The following is a 21773-nucleotide window of genomic DNA, read 5'->3' on the forward strand; positions in this document are numbered from 1 at the left end:
CCCCGGCGAGGGGCGCTCTGGGCACACCCTCCAGAGGAATACAGGAGGCAGTGAGAAGGCGGGGGGGGGGGGGGGGACGCTGACAGTGCAGGTGGCTGCAGAGTGCCGTGAAGGGAGAGCCAGCAAATCGTGTCCCCTTCGCTGTGCTCCTCTCCAGCTGTCCTGACAGTGGGGAGGACTCAGGGGTCCCCTGGCTTGGCCAGCCCTCCCTCTGCAGCTCCATCCTGGACGGGTAGTTTGACACTCTCAATGGCGAGGCCGGCGGCTCTTCTGCGGGGCGCTTATCGGGAGTCCCCACTGGGTGTCGCTGTTGTTCCACCGAACGAACGAAACCCGCCGCTCAGCGCTGCCTCCTGGCGGAGATCAAGATCCAGGCCTGGAGAGGGAGCGGGACTTGGAGCCGGCGCTCAGGGGTGCCTCCAGCACCAGGAGACATTTGAACAAAGACCTAAAGAAGGCGAGGGGGTTAGACCCAGCGATCCTCTGATCTTCTCTCCCTCTCTCGGCCCTGTGCCCCTCGCTCCAGTGCGGGCGTGTGCGTGTGCGTGTGCCAGCTTTATTAAGATAGTGTTCACAGTCCACACCGTTCACCTCGTCGGAGTGTACAGTGCGGCGGTTTCTGACACGTTCAGAGTTGCAAAACCCTCAGTGTAGCCCCTTTTAGAACATTCTCTCCGGCTCCCAAAGGACCTGCACAGCCCTGGCACCAAGGCCCGCGGCCCCCAGCCCCCTCCCAGCCCCAGGAAGCTGCTGACCCTAACTTGTGGCCCCCCACATTGGCCCGGCCTGGCCATCTCGGGGCGGCGGGAGCCTCCCGCACGGGGTCCGGCGATCAGCCTCCGCACTCAGCGTCACAGTGCCGGGCCCCAGCGCGGAGCGGGCAGCAACTCCGCTTGTTTTTTGCTGCCAAGTTCGAGTGCGCTGTGTGGCTGGAGCCCATCCGACCCGGCCGTTCCGCAGGATGGGGCTCGGGGCTGTTTCTGGTCTTTGGCTCCTGCGAGCAGTGCCGCCGGGAGCATTCACATGCGCGTGTTGCATAGACGCGTGTGGTCCCGTCTCCTGGGCGCTCGCCCCGGAGTGGACTTGCTGAGTCAGATGGCAGCTGTGTGTTACCTGAGGGACTGCCGTGCTGTTTCCCAGAGGGGCCGCAGGGTTGTCACGGGCTGCAGGTTGCTCCCTAGCACTTAGCTGCCTTCTCCCAGAGCCCCTGATTTCCTTCCGCTGTCCAGTGGCCCGTCTCCCTGTGTCGTGCGGTGCTGCCGAGGCAGGGATCTGAGCCTGCTGTGTTCACTGCCATTTCCCAGGGGCGTGGAACAGGGAGGGACTAGCTCATAGGCCTTGGTGCTCAGTAACTACCCCTCGAGTAAATGGATCGACCTGGGTTCTCTGATTTTCATTCATTCATTTACTGCCCCATGGAAATGAAGTTCTTGCCACATACTTGATACATAAAACAGTAGACAAGGCAGGTGGCCCTTGCCTGCTTAGAGTGGACACACAGTCTGAACATCTGGCCTGACCCCTACCTTGGTGTGTAAACTGCACTACACCACCCCCCACACACTTATGGTCTCGACACCGTACACACACACACACACACACACACACTCATGTGATGAGGATATGAGTTATGATGATGGGGGAATGGCCGGAAACTATGCGTAGCCCAGACTTGGACTTCCCAGGAAAGGCTTCCTGGAAGAAGTGATGTAAATATTGAAGCTGGAAGATAAGTAGGAGCTTGCTGGGGCCGGGGCGGGGCAGTGCTGCTAGAGGTGGTGTAGAGAGGCGAAGCAGGGGCGCTCCAGGAACATGGTGTGGGCAGGATGGGGGTGTTAGTGATGGAAAGAGGTGAGGCGGGGAGGGTTTGAGGGCCCAGCTGTTCGAGGCACTTGCAGAGGATTCGGGTGATCTCCCAAGAACAGTGGGCGCTTTCGATGTAATGGGGGAGCAGGGAAGGGCCAACCCTGATGCAGGTGTATGGGTGCAGGTGGGGGACTGATAGTGTTAGAAGGATCCAGTAAAAGTTTGAAAAATTTAGTAGCCTGAAAGTATTCCCTGCCTCTGTAGAAGACTCCGGAACTGTGGGTTATTCAGAAGGAGATCCAAGGTAGCCTCCCGTGGCCCACTGCACACTCTAAGATATCTCACTTCTATCCGCCTTTAAAGTAGTTACCTACTTACGTAATAGATCCACAATCCCTTATCCATGATTTTAAAATCCAGAAAGTTCTAACAAGTGGGATTTTCCAAATTTGGTTCCCATTTGGTGGCAAAACCTCACTTAAATGATGAGGCTTTTATGGTCCTCATGCCTCCCTTGTGTCTGGATTGTCAGGTTTGCCTGAGAAATATTTCAAGTGGCTGATCCCAGCATCAGGGCCCAGAAGCCACTGAGGGGGTAGCCTCATTTATAGAGCCTGTGTACCCTGTTTTTAGGATTTGGAAGGGATGAATTTTGAAAGCTGCTTGGCCCTAGTGGCTTGTGAGAACTTAAGCCCTGAATGTCTGTCGTTCCTGCCGGATTTCAGCCACCCAAGCACCACCTGTCCTCAGCCTCTGTTTCTTGTTGGGGCTGGGCATGGCCTTGGTCACACCGGGAGTGCTCAGGAGACCTCTCTCGTGCCCCATCCGCAGCGTGGTCCCCCTCTCCCCCGGCAAGGCCTGCCCTGCTGCGGGGCTCCCGCGTCGGCCCCCGGGCCCTGTGTTCTCCCGCCTCATCACAGGACACTTCCTCTGAGTGGCTCTTGCTGCTGCTTCCAGGCACCTTGGCCGGAGTCATCGATCTCGCCGTGGACTGGATGACCGACTTGAAGGAGGGGGTCTGCCTGTCCGCCTTCTGGTACAGCCACGAGCAGTGCTGCTGGACTTCCAACGAGACCACTTTTGAGGACAGGGACAAGTGTCCCCTCTGGCAGAAATGGTCGGAGCTGCTGGTGAATCAGTCGGAGGTGGGTTTCTGGGCAGGGTCCTGGCTGGGAGCCCCTGCCGCTCCGCAGGCACGTTGGAACAGCCCTGGGCCTTCTGTGGCTGCTCGTGCTTCCTTCCGGTGTCTGTTCTGATGACCGTCCTTGGCTCAGTCCCGGTGCGGCTTGGCTTCTTCTGGCTCTGACGCGCAAACTTGAGTCGGAAAAGCTTTCCCTACTGATTTACGTGCACGGTATATGTATGTATTTGTGAAAGTCTTGTTTTTTCTTCCCGAGGGGGATGTGCTGACTGTGCTGAAGAAACAGGGCTGCTTTTTATACCTTCCGATATGAAAAGAAGTTCTCTTTTTTTTTTTTTTTTTTTTTACAAAAAACAGTACCAGCTTTAGTGAGATACGATTCACATTCTACATGGTTTGCCCGTTTAAAATGTTCAGGGCCCTGGTTTTTAGAAGATTCAGAGTTGTGCAGCCATCACCACAAGACCGTTCTGGAACACCTTCATCACCCCCAAAGAACCGTTGCACCCGTTGGCAGCCACTCCCCATTCCTCCCAACCCACCAGCCCTAAGCAACCCCTGATCTCTTTGTGTCCAAGTGGAGTCCTACCCTGTGCGGAGTAGAGTGCTAAAAATAACTCTGACTCAGGGTGCCCACCTCTTTCACTCAGCATCCCGTGTTTCGGGTTCGTGCTGTAGGATAAATTTCAGTGGCTGAATCCTGTTTCACTGTATGGCTAGACCACACTTAGCCACTCCGTAGTTGATGCATGTGGGCTGCTTCCCCTCTTGTGCCGTTAGGAATGACTTTGTTTTGAGCGTTTGTATACAGGTTTTTGCGTGGGCTTATTTTTCATCTCTCTTGGGGCTCCACTTAGTTGGCAAATTGCTGTGTCCTGTGGTAACTCTGTGTTAAACCTTTGGAGGAGTCTTTTCAAGAGTGAGTTCCCCATTTTCCAATGCCACCCGCCGTGTGTGTGAGGCTTTCCGTTGGTCCACCTCCTCGCCGGCACTTGTGATTGTCTGGGCTCGATTCTAGCCATCCTAGCAGGTGTGACGTGCCACCCCACTGTGGTTTAAGTACTTGTCTTCCAAGGCATTTTAAGAGTGCATTGCTGAGGATGTTTCTGGGCCTTCTGTGATAGGAGGGTCCAGGTAGCTACAGACTGGGCGCTTGCTTTCAAGGCACTTAGAGCTTCCCATCTGTACAGAAGTCTTCGTTCGGGAAGAGTTAACTTGTAACTGAATTCAGGGGCCATTACAGTGACCTGTGGGTCATGGACAGATCGGAAGCCCAGGTGGGGCGGGGCAGCTAGGTTGGCGAGATCCACAGGAGGGCTAGGGCGAGGGTGTATTTCTAGACGATGGGCGTGGTTTATCCCTCTTCTCCCCTCTACCCCATCCCCAACCACGTGCATCCCCTGCATGGACTTCACCACAGCTGAGGATGGGCCATTTTGCTAAACCTCTTCCTCAGTAGAATTGAAAATTGTTTCTTTCCAATCTCAGAAGGAGACAGGGAACTTGAAATCTCCCATGTTCTCAGTGCTCTCCATTTCTTCCCAAAATAAATCCTCTACTTGGGTTGATGGGAATGGGCAGGCAGAGTTGGCTAGATACCATATTTTATTTCTTGTTCTTACTTACAATATGTTTTTTTGTTGGGGGAATATGGCTGTTCATCTTTTCAGCCGTTTCTAAGATTTATACTTTGATTCAAAGAAGAGCTATTAGTAAGAATGAGAAGTTATTTTTACTCTCAAAAAAGTATGGTTTTAAGTGGCTGGAATGTATTTCTCAGTCTGATCGCTCTTGCACAGGGTGTGAATAAAAGTGATTGCCAAGGCCAGAGTGGTCTCCTGGAATGTGGTTTGGCATTTCCTAGGCACACGTGTGGCCTTCTCCGTGGCCTGGCTTGTCCGTGACCGTGCTTTCCTTCGCCCCTCACTGGGCTAACCCAGATGGTGGCATGAAGCTGAGGCCACCAGACATGTCCCCACCCCGCAGACCAGGTACTCAGGGTCGAAGATCCCAGACTGTGTGTTCTTCATTCATCAGATAATTTGGAATAAGTGGTTCAGTGCATGAATCTGCAGGAGAAGCTCATGTTTTGCCCTCGAAGTGCCGGCCAGCTTGCCCAAGCAACATTTTGCACCCCCCTGCCACCCTCTGTGTCTGACTCGGCAGCCCTGGGATAGGGCCTTGAGTGTCTGCATTTTGCCCACGGAGCCTGGACCACAGCGGGATACGGGGCTGCCACTGGCCTGCGGGAGGGCCGAGAGAGGCCAGTGCTCTGCGGATGGGACCAGAGGAACCTTCCAGGGGCTCTGCGGCAGAATTTCCGGCATCGCACTGTTCATGACCTTCATTGTGACTGATGAGACCAGCTGCAGGCCCTCTGCCGCACACACGCAGGCGCAGATCTCCCTGGGGGAGGGCAGGTGCAAGCAGCTTCCAGAGGGCCCCCTGGGGCTGGGTCGGTGTGTACCTGCCGGCGCAGTGGCAGCCTCTCTGAAAACCGACACCGGCCTCTCTGGGGACACGGGGCCAGCTGAGCAGCTGTCCCTGGCCAAGGCCCTGCTGTCCCCGAGGAGAGGGTGGGCGGGGGTGGTGCTGGTCTCTGCCTTTGCTCACGTGTCCTTTCTCGTTTTGTGCGTGTTGTTCAGGGTGCCAGTGCTTACATTCTGAATTACCTCATGTACATCCTGTGGGCACTGCTGTTTGCCTTTTTGGCCGTCTCCCTGGTGCGCGTGTTTGCGCCATATGCCTGTGGCTCCGGTATACCAGAGGTGAGTGGTGGCCCAGTTTCTTCTGTGCTGGTAATAAGAAAAGCAAATGCTTAGGTGCCCAGCACGGTTCCGAGCATTTGCTATGTGTTAAGTCATTGAGTCCTTACAATGAGCCTGTGAGGTGGGTTCTGCTATTTTTCACTTGATAGTTGAGGAAACTGAAGCACAGAGAGGTTAAGCAGCTTGCCTGGGGCTGCACAGCTGGTTTGCTACAAGTTGAACCCGGCCGTCTGGCACCAGAATTTATGCTCTGTGTCAGGACTTAACGCTCTTTCTCTTCTCAGATGATTAAATTCTTGTCTTTGCAAGCCACGCATAACTCTCAAACCTGTGCAATCAGTTCATCGACCCCATACCTAAATGTGGCCCTTCAGGAGCTTGTCAGTGCACCTGTGAGGTAATGGGGACAAGACAGTAACGGGGGTTTGTCGCTCAGGACGTTGACTGATGAGTCAGCCCTCTTACGAGCGAGCTCCCTTGCCACATTTTCCTCTTCTGGTGACAGGGTAGTAGCAATCTTTAAAAAACTTATTCCACATTCAGGACATGCTCTGTGAACGCACCCCCCAAGTTCAGAGTTCTTACGTTGTCTAGCACTTCCGTGTAACGTGAGCTGAGGGAGGTGACCTCATCGACCAAGAGGAATGATTGTGATCAAACTTCAGACCCAGGAAGATCTACCAGCTAGAATGATGGTAATTGAGTGAGTTCCTCCAAGAGCCCAGACAGTGAACATTTTAGCCAGAAATAAGTTTAAAAGTTCCTTTTTAAAAAAATTTATTTATTTATTTATCTAAGAGAGAGAGAGAGAGAGAGAGAGATCACAAGCAGACAGAGAGGCAGGCAGAGAGAGAGGAGGAAGCAGGCTCCCCACCAAGCAGAGAGTCCGATGCGGGGCTCGATCCCAGGACCCTGAGATCATGACCCGAGCTGAGGGCAGAGGCTTAACCCACGGAGCCACCTAGGTGCCCCAGTTTAAAAGTTCTTATATTGGGGTGTCTGGGTGGCTCAGTCGGTTAAGCGACCGACTCTTGGTTTCAGCTCAGGTCATGGTCTCGGCGTCCTGGATGAGCCGTGCATGGGGCTCCATACTTAGCACGGAGTCTGCTTGGGACGCACTCTCCCCCTCTGCCCCTGCTCCCTGCGCGTATGCGCCTGTGCTCTCTCTCCGTAAAACAAATCAATAAATATATTTTTTAAAAACTTCTTATATTATCACTATAATCAAGCTGGTGCTTCAGCAGGGCCCCTAGAGGTGGAGAAGGTGAGTTTAAAGATGCGACCGGTGGTGGCAACAGATGCACATTGGTCCCTGCTCCCCAACACCTACCCTCTTTGGTGGTCCTTGCCAACACGGCCGCTGTTCTGGGCAGTTCCTGGAAAGGGCAGGAGTCCTTGAAAGATTGTCAAAAGAAAAGCCCAACGTTGTCCTGTTCCAGGAAAGAGAGAGAGAAAAAAGAATATGTCAGGCCGACTTTGCGTTGGTTTGCATTAACCTGTTGCTGCAGGAACCGGAAGAGCAAAGCCGTGGCAGGTTCCTGTCGCCTTGGTGAGTCCCTTCTGCTCCCGCGCAGCCCAGGAGTTCCCGCGGGTCCCTGGGGCGTGCAGCATCGCACGGGCAAAACCGCCACGCTGCTGAGCCAGACAGCAGCAGGAGCACAACCCTCAGAAATGTCCATCAGTGACGCCTGTGAAAGAGATAGAAACCTAGAAAACCAGTAACCCAGGGACCTGGCTCAGTCTTTAAGCCTCTGCCTTCGGCTCAGGTCCCGATCCCGGAGTGCTGGGATCGAGTCCCACTCCGCGCTTAGTGGGGAGTCTACTTCTCCCTCTGCCTGTCCCTCCCACTGCTTGTGCTCTTTCTCTCTCTCTCTCCCTTACAAATACGTTAATAAAATCTTAAAAGAAAACCCCAGTAGCCCGGCTTACACATGTGAAACGGTTAAGAAACAGACTTGCTAGTGCACGTGTGAACTGGCGGCCGTCGGAGGCCCATGCTATGTGCGTTTTGTGCCTTCCAGTCCCGCTCTGTTTGGCTGGGGCCATTTTCCACGTGCATTTCATGTTTCTCCCAGATGAAATTGGGCAAAAACAGACGCGAAATTTGATTATGTTCTAGTTCTTCCCCAGTGCACAAGTAACACTGAAATAAATTTGTGTTTGCAAAAGCAGTGTTATGGAAGAACGGACTGTGTCATATTTGGTGTCTTGGAGCTGAGGCCCCTGGACACTAAAAAGCACAGACTCGCATTGGGCTCTCCGTCCGACGATCCCACTGCCTGACTATAGGCTCTCTGGGACCCAAACTGCCTTTCCAAAATGAGCAGGTGGCCGATGGGGAATTGGAGAGTTTAACGCAGTAAGAAAAGGGGTGATGTGCCGTGCCACCTCCCCGTTCCCAACCAGAGACCCCTGGCTCAGCTTGGGATCTTGTAGACAGACAGGGGGCTTGGACGTGAACTCTGTCTGTGAGGGGCTCCCTGGACTTGGTCTTTGTCCAAAGAGGGCATGTATTTGTGACAGCTGAACTCGAAAAGAGTTAAATCCAAAGTCGAGTGTGATGATCTCGATGTGGTGGACGTGTAAGACACACGCTGGTATGCATGAAACTCAGGAAAGCAGCAGCCAGAATTATGTAGAGTCTGATTCTGTTTAGACGAAGTCCACACACAGCCACAGTGAAAGCACACACTGTTTACTGACACGCACGTGTGCTAACCGTGTAAAGGCGGGCAAGGAGATGATTGGGCCGGGGGAGGAGGAAGGATCCACCCAGGAAGCCAACACAGGGCTTTCCTAGGTACCCAGTCTTCTCTCCGCTGTGCTGGTGGGTACACGGGTGCTTGTTTCATTAATACAGTTCTAGCTACACATCACATGTAACAGATTCGTTTCTCAATTTGTGAAAGAGTTCGCCATAATCTTTTTTCAAAGACTTTATTTATTTGAGAGGGAGAGTGTGCACGCACGAGTTGGGGTGAGGGGGTAGGGGCAGAGGGAGAAGCAGACTCCCCGCTGAGCAGGGAGCCCAATGCTGGGACTTGAACTCAGGACCCTGGGATCATGACCTGAGACAAAGGCAGACGCTTCACTGACAGAGCCACCCAGGTGCCCCCACGATAATCTCTTAGGATTATTCCTCCAGGAACCCAGTCGCGATTATAATTTAGTTTTGGTTACTGTGACTCAGCAGTAGCAGAATTCTCACTATTATTATAGGAGAGCTTGCAATCCCTAATTTTAGGGTCCAGCTCTCAGAGGAAAGGGGCGGGGTAAAAAGGAAATATAAATAAATGTCTCACGCGTAAAAAGAGCCTCCTAGTCGAAACCCAGCTAGCTGTGTAAATGGGCTTCAGTCAGATTGAGCTACAGCCCCCTCTCCCTCCTGTCACGGGGCGCGCAGCGACAGAGCGCACTTAGGCTTGGGTGCCCTTCAGCAACATTTACCCATTGCTTGTCTTCGCCAGCCTTTGCTTCGGAAACATTTTGATCGCCTAGAATGGGCATTCCTTTGGAAACACTGGTAAAAATGCAGATTGAGAGAACACTGATTTTTGTGTAACAAATGCTCTAGGTTAAAATCTATGAAGCACCTGAACAGTGTCCTTGGACCGGGGAGTTAAAAGTAGGCAAGGGGTTCCTTCTTCCCGTCGCGGTCTGCTTTGTTGGTAGAACCATTGTTGCTCGAAGAAATCACGTCCTCTTAAAACTGACTTTGAACCGATGTTGTAGTTCATTACAAAAAGGAAGCGCTCTCGCAAATACTTACTTGCCAGGAAGGTTTTTACCTTGAACACCTGCGGGTTGGAAAACCACCCCAGTACATCCCACGACAGCTCTGCCTGATTCAGTCTCTGTTGATTCATACGAATCAAGTGATTAGGTTTTGGCATTTACTGGCAATGAATTTGCTTTCTTTAGTCCCTAATGTGATCATGACAATTCCATAAAATCATTATAGCAAATTACCAAATACCTGTTACATTGTTCATTTCACCGCGTGTCACGGCTGGCAGAGGCTCAGGTAATTTAGATGCTTGTGATCTTCTAAATGGTATTACACTTTCAACTGTACCCTAGGGTCCAAATCCACATTAACTAACTGACAAAAAATTATAGATAATTTTATCCGAGGCAACACAAAAGGGCAGGACTGTGGCAGGCATAATAAAACATCCCTTAAATAAAGAGATCTGAGATCCCCCGAGCACCTGCTCAAATAAGCCCGCTACCCCTAGTCAAAGACCCGCCAGTCTGCCATTAGTTAGGGGCTAGTTCAGGAAACACCGTCCGACTGTGTAGCTAGAAGACCTCACTGGTGCTTTATAGGAAGGAGCTCATTGCGTTCTTTGGAAACGTGTGCTTGCACACTCCCTCGCTTGGTATTTCTCCGTGAATTAAGAAACAGATCTCTATCAATAATGCCAGAGATGAAAGTACCCCATTCAGGAGCCTGACGCGAGGCTCGATCCTGTGACCCTGAGATCAGGACCTGAGCTGAAACCAAGAGTCAGACACTTAGCTGACTGAGCCGGCCAGGCGCCCCCCCCCCCCCCCGCCCTCCGCCTTTAGAAATTCTTAGGGTTCGCTGTGCATCAAATGGTTTCAAGTTACCATTCATACGGTATGTTATCATAAATTCTGTTAATATAAAATTACAGTCCGGTCCAAAACTAAAGTAGCTTCTCCTCTGTATGATCCAGCAAGTCTAGCGCTGGTGAACCCGTTCCTTTCCTCGCCGCGGCCTCCGGGCGGCTCACTCGCTCCCGTTCTCCGTCCTCTTGCAGATAAAGACCATTTTGAGCGGCTTCATCATCAGGGGCTACTTGGGGAAGTGGACCCTGCTGATCAAGACCGTCACCCTGGTGCTGGTGGTGTCCTCCGGTCTGAGCCTGGGCAAGGAAGGGCCGCTGGTGCACGTGGCTTGCTGCTGTGGCAACTTCTTCAGCAGCCTTTTCTCCAAGTACAGCAAGAACGAGGGCAAGAGGCGCGAGGTGAGCGAGGCGCGCTCCCGTCCACGGCGAGGGCCTCTTCTGGAAGCCCCGTCCCGGCTCACCTGCATGGCAGGGCTGGGGGCTCACACGGAGCTCTTTGTCCCGCAGGTGCTCTCCGCTGCTGCTGCTGCCGGAGTCTCCGTGGCCTTCGGGGCTCCGATCGGGGGTGTGCTCTTCAGTCTTGAGGAGGTGAGAAGGGGCAGTGGGTGGGGGGCAGATCCGCCAGTTCGGGGGGCTGAGGATGGCTAGCACAGAGGGAGGCCTCCATCTTTAGCCCTTTAGGACTGCATCTGAAGGGTAGTGACAAGATTCCTGCCGCTCATGAAGAAGCCACGATTTTCACTGTTAAATATGTTTTCAAGTATTATTTTAAAAACCGCCAATGTAATTATTACTACTATTATTATCTTTTGGAAGTTTGCAGTCTCTTTCTCCTAACCAACTTCATGAGGCATTTCTGGTTTTGGCAACCCAAGCGGATCTATTCCAGGGATCAGCGAATGTTCTCTGCAAAGGGCCAGAGAGTAAATATTCTGGGCTCTGTGGGTTTTCCGGTCTCGGGTGGAACTACTCGGCTTTGTGCTTGCAGTGGGAAAGCCTCCACACACAACACTCGCATGAGCGGGCATGGCTGCATTTCTTTTTTTTAAATTTTTTAAGGATTTTTATTTATTTATCTGACAGAGAGAGCAAACATGGGCAGGGGGAGGGGCAGAGTGAGAGGGAGAAGCAGACCCCCTGCTGAGCAAGGAGCCTGACTTGGGACTCAGTCCCAGGACCCCAGGACCATGACCTGAGCCGAAGGCAGACACTTAATGACTGAGCCACCCAGGCACCCCTCTGGCTGAATTTCAATAAAACTTTCTTTGTGGCTGCTGGAGTGTGCATCTTATATAATTTTCACATGTCACAAAATAATGCTTTTGACCATTTCAAAGCTCACAAAATATTTATTTTTGACCCCCAGCATTTAATAATGTAAAAAAAAAATTCTCAAGTCATGTGACATACAAATGCATTCAGTGGGCCAGGGTTTTCCTAGCCTGACCGATTCCATTTTATTCTGTAGAATCAAATCCAGAGGTTTATTTGCTTTTGGGAGGGTCTTTGTGACATAAACAGAATTAGAACGAACTATTCCCATTTCTTTTACAAGAGCTCAAACGCATCTGGAGTAGTATCTGCTCCACTTTAAGACACAGAGTCCTTTAAATGTCTTCGTTGGTGCATCTTGGTGGTAACGAACCCTAGCCCGAGGAAGTCGGTACCGCCCATCTTTGGTCTGAGTGTGACCGTCCCACTAAGCGCCACTGGGGGGGCTGCGATCAGGGGCTGGGGGCTCAGGGCAGCTCTTCCCTCAGCCAGCCTCATGTCCTCTTTGTTCGCCCCAGGTCAGTTACTACTTCCCCCTGAAGACCTTGTGGAGGTCCTTTTTCGCGGCCCTGGTGGCAGCCTTCACGCTGCGATCCATCAATCCCTTCGGGAACAGCCGCCTTGTCCTCTTCTACGTGGAATATCACACGCCCTGGTACATGGCTGAGCTCTTCCCCTTCATCCTGCTCGGGGTCTTCGGTGGCCTGTGGGGGACCCTCTTCATCCGCTGCAACATCGCCTGGTGCCGGAGGCGCAAAACCACCAGGCTGGGGAAGTACCCGGTGCTGGAGGTCATCGTGGTGACCGCCATCACCGCCATCATCGCCTACCCCAACCCCTACACGCGCCGGAGCACGAGCGAGCTCATTTCCGAGCTGTTCAATGACTGCGGGGCCCTCGAGTCTTCCCAGCTCTGTGACTACATCAACGACCCCAACATGACCCGGCCTGTGGATGACATCCCGGACCGGCCCGCCGGCGTCGGGGTCTACACGGCCATGTGGCAGCTGGCCCTGGCGCTGGTCTTCAAGATCGTCATCACCATCTTTACCTTTGGCATGAAGGTCAGTGAAGGGGCAGGCGGGGTGGGGAGGCAGGCACCCTCCTCTTCGGGAGAGAAGGGAGAGGGGGAGGGACCTGACCTTTACCAACTCTTTTCTCATGCTGGGCACTTGACATTCTTTTTAATCACGAAGATGCGATGCTTTTGATAAACAGCGTGCCTGGGAACCAGACTGTAATCACTGTGCAAGTGAGCCAGCGCGGGCTCAGAGTCTGTCATTCATCTGGGGCGGTGCATAGCTTCAGGAATTCCCGTAAAACGCACGCTTGTGTCGTGAGCACCCAGGAGCTACTCTGGCTTTCTCTGCGGGACTTTGATGATTTGTCTCATTTTAAAAAGGCTCAGCAGCTGTGTACTTGAGTGGGTAATGGTCAAACACAAACCTGAATTTTTGCCTTAGGGGCGAAGACGGGTGGACTTTATTAAACAGCCAGCTGTCTCCCCTTCGTCGCCTCCCAGCAAAGGGATTGTGTGTCTGAGAGAGACGCCAGCAGCCTCTTGTGCCCACTGAGAGGGGTCTGCTTTGTGGTTATAGGGAGTTAAATGACTAGGAATTGGGGGGCCACTCAGAGCATCATCCCAAAGTCTAGAAATCATCCCCGAGGATCCAGACTCGCCTGGAATTTGGTTACAAATCCACTCGCAGCCTCAGATCGATGACTGTCCTGGGCCACTGCCAGGCGGGATCGGGGATCCCGTGCAGTCTCCATGATGAACACGGAGGGTCAGGCACGCTCTCTGGCCCACGTCCGATCCCTAGAGAAGTGAAAACGCGTTTCCACGCAGCAAAATGTGAAGCGCGCCGCCCCCAAGATCTTGCAGTTTACACAGTCCGGTTCTTTGCTGCCTTTCACCGGCTTGAACATACTCAGAATACTTCTGGGAAAGTACTTCGTTAGGAAGAGGGGACAGCCCCTGTCTCTCTGACAGGCGTGGCACCGCTGTGTCCTCACGGGGACTGTGAGCCCGTGGAAAGCTCCTGAAGGTGCTGGGCAGCCGCACCGGGCTGCTTGGTGTGACCCGTGAACAGTCGCACGCCTTCCTTTTCCATTCCCCCGCTGCGGCTTCACATTTAATGGTAAAAGCTCGTGTGAATGACGCACAGGGAGGAGGGGAGTATTTGCAGGGGGTCATCACCCTTTAATCCCCAGCAGGAGAAGCAGGCCCGGTTTTGAAGGAGAGGAGGCCGACGTGTAAAGTCGTGTTCTGTCCCGAGTCACAGTAGCTAGGACTGACCAGATGGGTTAAGCCACTTGTCCTGTTTGGTCCACACCGCTGACCCTGCATTCGGAAGCGTTGTGCCCCCTCTGAAGAGCAGCGGGGCACAAGCCCGTGGCGGGGGGATTGATCACCGGGAGTGGGGAAGCGGGGCTGCGGCTTCCTTCCCTCATACCTCCCTTCCCCGTGTGCCCCCCGGAGATCCCCTCAGGCCTCTTCATCCCCAGCATGGCGGTGGGAGCCATGGCCGGCAGGATGGTGGGGATCGGCGTGGAGCAGCTGGCTTACCATCACCACGACTGGATCGTCTTCAGGAACTGGTGCAGGCCTGGAGCAGACTGTGTCACCCCCGGACTTTATGCCATGGTGGGAGCAGCGGCCTGCCTAGGTACAGCCCCGGCTGGGGCGCAAGGGAAGGGGGGTCAGGCCAAGCGCCGCCACCAGCCGCTCTGGGTTGGGGCACCGGGGAGAGGGAGGACATGGCCTCGAGTGTTGGCTTTCCCAGGACAGGCCGGGTTGTGTCGCTGTCGCATGTAAGGCCCTAAATCTCAGTAGCTTAACATACCGGGGCTTGCAGCTTGCTCGCGATGCGCAGTGGGTTCTCATTATTCGCGGAGCCCACATTCGGGAATTGGCCTCCTTGCTAAAACGTGTGACCCCTAAGTCAACACTTGGGGTGCGTTTGCTGTGTCATCCTCAGACACGCGCAGGAGCAGGGGAAAGTGCGAGGTGCCTAGTGTGTGTGCTCCCAGCTCCGGGCGAACGAGGTGGGGAGGCCCCGCCCCCTGTCACAGCTCGGATACTCTACACACGTGGCCTTTTCGTGTCTATCTGCTGCCATGTGTTTTGCATTTTGTGAATGATTTTGTTGTTTTAAATGGCCCCCAGCCAGAGTGCTAAATACAGTCCGTCTGGGCATCGTACGCACAAGAAGGCTGCGACGTGTCTTATGGAGAAAATAGGAAGGTCACAGAAGTCTTCTCACACAGGAGTTTCAGTCTGCGGGCCATGCGTTCGGTGTTCGTGAATCATCTATGTGTGTTAAGTAAGGTGTCTTTAAATAGAAATACACAGGAAATAAGGTTCTGTATTGGTCGGTCGACCAAAATGTGAGCCAAAGCTCACACAAACCCAACCTTGCGTTTTCCCCAGAGCAGTGATTCAGCATTTGCTCCTTCCGTATTTGTGGCAACTTTGTAGATCACGGCTACCGTGAATAATGAGACTCGACCCTGCGTGTGCGTGTGCACACGTGCGTGTGTTCGTGTAGTGGGAGTGGTTGGGAGCTTCTCTCCACTCAGTCATTCAGGGCCTGGGTGAGGACGTAGTCTCCACCATGTTGCGGCTGCGCCTTCTAGAATACTGGTTTTCAACCGGGGCAGTTGTGCCTCTCGGGAACACTGGGTGACGGAGGGGACATTTTTGGTTGTCACACCTGCGGGGCGGTGTGACCGGCATCTAGTGGCTGGTGGCCGGGGATACCACCGTAGACACAGAACACCCGCCCTAGTTGTCCTAGTGCCGAGGTCGAGAAACCCCAGTTCAAGCCCACTGGAAGACTCGTGGGAGCTGGTATGGATACCAGGGGACCCACAGTTGGGTCCCTCTCCTGTCCATAGCCACTAAGAATCTCTGCAGTTTCCCAGCTTACGGGGTTCTGGAACACAGCCACATTTGCTGTGTCAGAGCCCTGCCTAGCCCACTCACCCAAAAGCCAGGCTCGTGGTCTTGGGTGAAGAGACAGCCCAGTTGTCTTCTCACCGAAGAGCCCTCCAGGCGGCTGTGACTACAGCCCCCTGAGGTCGCGCTGCGTTCACCAGAGCTTGGCCGGCATTCCAGAGGTCTGCGCTGGGCGATGTGCCGGGCCGTGTCTTTGGAACAGGTGTCTGGAGGCTTTAGAGACAGCTTGTCCGTTTCCACAGTTCATGCCCTCCGGAGGGCCTGGAGTTGAGTTTCAGAATTGTATCTTGTCTTTGGTTGCAGGTGGAGTTACCCGGATGACGGTGTCATTGGTGGTCATCATGTTCGAATTAACGGGTGGTCTAGAGTACATTGTGCCCTTGATGGCGGCAGCCGTGACCAGCAAATGGGTGGCCGACGCCTTTGGGAAAGAAGGCATCTATGAGGCTCATATCCACTTGAACGGGTACCCATTTCTGGACGTGAAGGACGAGTTCACCCACCGCACGCTGGCTACCGACGTCATGCGGCCACGGCGGGGCGAGCCGCCTCTGTCTGTGCTCACCCAGGACAGCATGACCGTGGAGGATGTGGAGACGCTCATCAAGGAGACCGACTACAACGGCTTCCCCGTGGTGGTCTCCAGGGACTCCGAGCGCCTCATTGGATTTGCGCAGAGGCGGGAGCTGATCCTCGCAATAAGTGAGTAGAGGGAGGGAAGCTCAGGCTGTACTAAGAGGCCAGGGGCCGCCTTTGTGCCCCCTGAATTCCCAAAGAGGTTAGAGAGTGCCAAGGTCAGAGGGCTTTAAGCTGGGGCTCTCACACTTTCTCGAGCCTCTTCGAGGAGACTCTGCATTACGCCGAGCTCCTGGTTCACGCTGCTGCTGCCGCCGGTCCCCAGGTCCCACCGTGAGGAACGATGTCTAGGGAAAGACACGCTTGGCTGGAAAGTAACAGCCACATTTGCACGTGGCCTCTGGGACCCGTCCCTGCTAGGTGGCCCGTGGCCGCCACTGCCTTTTTAGGGAGTTGTCAGGTGAAGCTGGGAAGGATGGGGGCGGGGGAGCCCGGACTGGCCCTGGCAAGCTGCTCTCGGCGACAGGCTTTCCGGTGGCCTTCCTGACGTTGAGGGTGAGTTCTTTGCCCCAGCTGCCTCCTGGGCCACCGCACAAGCCCTTCACTTGGCTGGTGGCGTTAGGTCCCACCCCACTACTCAGAGGCCCGCGTGAGGCAGTTCCGCGTGATTTCCTCCCGGTGTGCTGGCTGCAAGCGGCGGGGCCGAGGGGCAGGCTGTCGCGTCGGGAGAGGAGCCAGCGGGTGATGTCCGAGTGCGGGGTGCCCAGGATGGTGGCCCAGAGAAGCAAGTCTGCCAGCCCCGCAGTCTAGGGATGCGTGCACTGAAAGGGAGGTGGGAGGTAGGACTCCTGAGAGAAAGGCCTGGGTGCGAGCCACACGGAGACCTAGGAAGGACAGCGAGCCTTGGAGACCCCCTTCAGGCTGGAGTCCCACTGGCGCATGTGAGGCGGCAGGACAGGGACCAGCAGAGCCCCCCACCCTGTGTGCGGGCTGGGGCCAGGGCCATCCTGTGCAGCCCACCTGCTGCCGTGATGTCCCCATCCCAGTGGCTCATGGCGGAATGGGGCCCACAACATGGCTTGTGTGGTTGCTTGATGACTTCACCGAGTATCCCATCTCCCAGGGTGCTCAACTAGTTCACCGGTGGGACTGGCCGGGGTAGGACTGTCTGTGCCCTCACCAGAGGACCCCTTGCTTATCCCTGCCCTCGGTTAAGGATTTCTGAGGCTCCCTTTCAATTTCTAAAATCTTTTTGTGATGTTGAATAGCCTTTCCAGTATCTTTGAAATACCTTCATCAAAGGCTCTATAAAAATCAGTTTGGGTAAGCCGTATGCTCTCACCTTAGCTTGTTGCTCGAACAGATTCCCCTCCCCCAAAGCAATAACTGGGTTTATATTTTGGACCCGATGGCATACTGGTGCGTCTGGGCTCAGCCTGTGCTCACGTCCTGTGGCTTAACAGTCAGGTGCCTTTGGGCATAAATATTGCCTTCTAAATAACGAGGTTGGTTTTAAGCTGTATGAGCAGGGTTGGGTTTGTTTTTAAAATAATGTAATCAGTAGCCTTGAAAAATTTATTCAGTCCCTAAGATCTTTTAAGCAAAAGCTGAAATTTAAAGACTAAAGTGATGTCACCGGACCCGTTCCCTGTTGTGCGGCCCCGGGCGCACCTGCTACGAGACAGCTCACTAATTTCACTGAAACCCATTACTGTAATCAAGTGGGAAGCGGTAATTGTCATCAGCCGCTTAGTGCAGAAATCTAAGCTTGCCGACGGAGCGGGCTCTTAGAAGCGATGTTTGGAATGTCTAAAGAGGCAACACGCCGTGTAAATAGTACCTGTGTGCTTTCAGCCAGACCGATAATAGTATAGAAGCTGCTGTTTACGTGGTTTGTGGAAAGGCAAGGAGTGTTTCACTCTGAGCAATCAGAAAAGCTGTTTTCTCGATCTATGGAAATAGAAGAGTTCCTGTATCCTGCTGGAGAAATGTGTGACCTGTATTTGTGAAATTATGTGGCCTTTTGTGAATATAAAATATGACTTTAGCATTTAGCTAGTGACTGTCTCATGCTGGTTTCGTTTTCAGGGGAATTAGGAGCAAAGCTTATAGTTCAGTAGAGCCAAGATGGTTTGAATAAGAACGGTAGATGGGGCAAGTAAGGGCTTTTCTTACACATCACGTTCAGATTGTAGCAACTGGGGCGCCTGGGGGACTCCATTGGTTAAGCATCTGCTTTTGGCTCAGGTGGTGATCTCAGGGTCCTGGGATCGAGCCCCGCATCAGGACTTCCGCTCAGCGGGGGGTCTGCTTCTCCTTCTGCGCCTTCCCCCTGCTTGTGTCCTCTCACTCTCTTTCTCAAATAATAAAATCTTTAAAAAAAATTGCAGCAGCCGCTCCCGTAAAGCTGGAAATGTTATTTTCCAGCCATCTCTGGAATGCCAAACCGCAGCCAGCGTCCTCGTCAGGGAGCGGTTAGCCCCACGTAGGACATGCGGCGCCCTTCCCCATCACGTGCGGACACATGGGGCCGCGTGTGACCCATGTGCAAAGTCCCCGTCAGGGAGACTCTGCCTCTCAGTGCTGTTGGCGAATACAAGGCTCTTTCTGTGCTTAGCAGGGCTCAGACTCTTCCGGTCTTGAATTCTGCAATTAGGTGAGAGGGCTCAGCGGGAAGCCGCAAAGATGATTAAAGGGACGGAAAGTTAGAGTCACAGGCAAGAGTTAAGGGGAACCCTCATTTTTTTCGTCTGGTGGGTGATTTAATGATGATTCTGCAGCATGTGGAAGATGCTTGCTTGCAGAAAGGGGTCTGTGACCAGAACTGAACCTCTTGTCAGAGCTGTTGGAAGGGCTGTGCAGGGATAGAGCGGTTTCTTCCCAGGAGGGCTGTCCCTGACCCGCACAAGCCAAGGAGGACAGCGCTGTCATCTGCCGCCTTCTGCTGGGGCTTGAGCACACGTACAGGGGGACTTCTCTGGGCCGCTGTCTGCTGTAGCTTATTATAGAATCATCTGGTTGTTCTTTGAAATAGTTTTTATTTTATTTTTATCACATTTTTTTTGTTGCTGACTACCGCTATATAGTTTCAGTTTTGCTCTGCAGCCTTTTTAGTTAATGGCGTCTGTTACGTGGCAGCATTTTTGATGGACAGGGTGAGAGGGTTCTCCCAAGTAGGGCTTCTCAGCCTTCACGCTATTGGCACGTGGGGCCGGATCGTTCTTTCCTGTTGGATGCTGAGCAGTATTCTTGGTCTCCGGCTGCTAGCTGCTGGTAGCACCCCCATCTCCTAGTGATGAACAACCAAATAGAGCTCCAGAACGTTCCAGATGTCCCCTGAGGGTCAGGGCAACCTTGCTCCCAGTTGAGAACCATTGCTCTAAAAGCCACGGGACTAGCTTACTGCATATGTGAGTATTTCCAGCCTTCAAATTCCTCGGTGTATCAGAGTTTGTGACATTTACTTTTCCAGCACTCTGTGCCTGGTGTTGTCATCATATTTTCCACTAGAAAGTGGAAAATGTACCTCGTTCTTCAGGAGCTGTGGCCCCTGATACTAGCTCGGGTAGAATAGAGAACAAAGCTCTTGTATTAAGGACAGCTTAATTGATCTTTAAAACAATTAAAAATGAAGTTTATGACATTCTTAGGTGTTTGCTTGTTTTAAAGATTTTATTTTTTCATTTGAGAGAGACAGAGCGAGCACAAGCAGGGAGAGTACCAGAGGGAGAGGGAGAAGCAGACACCTCGCTGACCTCTGAGCTTGACGTGGGGCTCGATTCCGGGACCTGGAGATCACGACCTGAGCTGACAGCAGACGCTTAACTGACTGAGCCACTCAGCCGTCCCTATTTTTAAAGAATACATACTCACAGAATATTGGGGATATCAGAAGCAAAAGGGAAAATTTTAAAAAAGCTCCCACTTTCTCAACAGCATAGAAGGCCATGATTAATATTTTGGTACATTTCCTTCTTAGCTTGTGGGCCTTCTATATACGTAAACATTGGGCCTTTTTGGGGGGGGGTTCTTTTTTGACTCTGGCTTCTGTGAGTCCCTAGGGCCTGGGAGTCTACACTCTTGTAGCCCCGGATCATTCCCAGGGTGGGGAGTTGTTTTAAGGTTTCCAGCGGGATCTATGTCTTGTGCAGCCTCGGTGTGCGGGCATTGTTCTGGTCGCTGGGAGGGCGGGGAGCAGGAGCCAGTGACCGCCCTCTGTGAGCATGCGTGCTGGCCTCTGTTGTGGGCCTCATGGTGACTGATGGAGGTTTCTTGCCCCAGTCGGGGCTAGATGGTTGGACCTAGCAGAGGGCTGCAAAAAGCTTTCTTTCTGGTCCTTCCATTCATCAGTTTTTGGCCTGTATGTAGCCCGTTGGAAGCGTTCAGCTAAATCTTGGTAGGACAGTTCCAGAGTGGCCTAGCGGAGCCCTTCCAGAGTAGCAAGGAACACGGCCCGCATCTCTGGCTCCGAGCCCAGCTGGTGCCTTCGATTCTTTTTGGCAGCGAACAGCTCGTGGGTTTTCCTTCCCGGGGTCTCCCCCGTGAAACGGGCTGTCCCACATTGCCGGAGGGACCGAGTACGCGGACATTTAGTAGAACCACTCGCTCATTCGTTCCCCTGTTGACTGATTCATGCATGCGTTTGGCAAGCATCTGTTGTGTGCCTCCTGTATACTAGGCCTTGTCCAGGCTCTGCGAACGCACTGGTGAGCTGGGAACTGGGAATCACCGAGCTAGCTGCTGATAGAATCGGGGCTTCTAACCTGATCGGGGCACTCGGAGGACATGGAGGGTGGTTCTCTATTTCGACAGGTGGACTGATGGTCACTCAGTTGTGTTTGTTCTTACGAGGGGCTCAGCAAATCCTCGTTTCAGTTCTTGACTGAGGTCTGTGGCTTGATCCAATCCCAGTGAAGACTGATTCTTGATCTGGTCGCCCCGATGGTTGAAACAGCTGGGTTCCTGTCACGTGGGACTGCGAGAGCATTCTCGGGCTGCGACAATGAGCCATGTGTTGCTAGTCACCAATGCACCTCAGGGCTCTGGGCCAGCATGGTCTTGATTGAGGACAGAGATGGGCAGCGTGTACCATGCAGTGTCCACACTTGAAAAACACACCGTGCCTCCGCGTCCTCTGGTATTTGTGGTCGAATCCCAGCCCATTCGCTGTAACCGCATTTCCCCTGACCCACATAATGCGCCGGCATTTGCCCAGCGGGCCCACAGTTTCTTTTAAACAGAGACCCTTTTTCAAACTCAGCCTGACCCCGAATGCTGCCAGTTTTCCATTAGAGTACTCAGGCAGTCCGAATTTTGTTTTTCAAAGAACAATGTAGGTGAATAGTAGTCTGTGAGAAGGCCAGAGACGTATTCTAGAAACCAGGATCCATTTTAAGACAAGCCTCACTTGTACATTTTTCCTAACCGTTTCCCATGAACCAAAAGAAAGATTAAAATTCCAACAGAAGGAAAATTGCCTTGGAGAAATATCTTGAGACCGATGGATTTATTTCACGTGTGACTTAAAATAGCCTGGGTTTCTAGTACTGCATAAAGCTGTATTTCTAATGAGTTCCTGTTACCCTACTTTTCTTCGGCTTGCGTTCGCATGTCCTTGCCTACAGATAGAAAGAGCCTCATTGTTACCATAACAG

The 21773-nt window shown here is 53.1% G+C and overlaps 1 protein-coding gene across 3 annotated transcripts in view; it reads left to right on the forward strand.

Moving 5' to 3' along the window:
• Positions 1-21773, forward strand: part of CLCN4 (chloride voltage-gated channel 4) — a 58122-nt gene that overhangs the window by 28226 nt on the left and 8123 nt on the right. For all 3 annotated transcript variants that reach the window (XM_032330619.1, XM_032330618.1, XM_032330617.1), the window contains 7 exons: positions 2764-2951; positions 5593-5715; positions 10503-10709; positions 10818-10898; positions 12101-12646; positions 14065-14251; positions 15847-16245. In XM_032330619.1, coding sequence (XP_032186510.1) covers positions 2764-2951; positions 5593-5715; positions 10503-10709; positions 10818-10898; positions 12101-12646; positions 14065-14251; positions 15847-16245 — 1731 coding nt within the window. The remainder of the gene's footprint in view (positions 1-2763; positions 2952-5592; positions 5716-10502; positions 10710-10817; positions 10899-12100; positions 12647-14064; positions 14252-15846; positions 16246-21773) is intronic.

Source organism: Mustela erminea, chromosome X (assembly GCF_009829155.1).
Source record: "Mustela erminea isolate mMusErm1 chromosome X, mMusErm1.Pri, whole genome shotgun sequence".
Classification (NCBI taxonomy): Eukaryota; Metazoa; Chordata; class Mammalia; order Carnivora; family Mustelidae; genus Mustela; species Mustela erminea.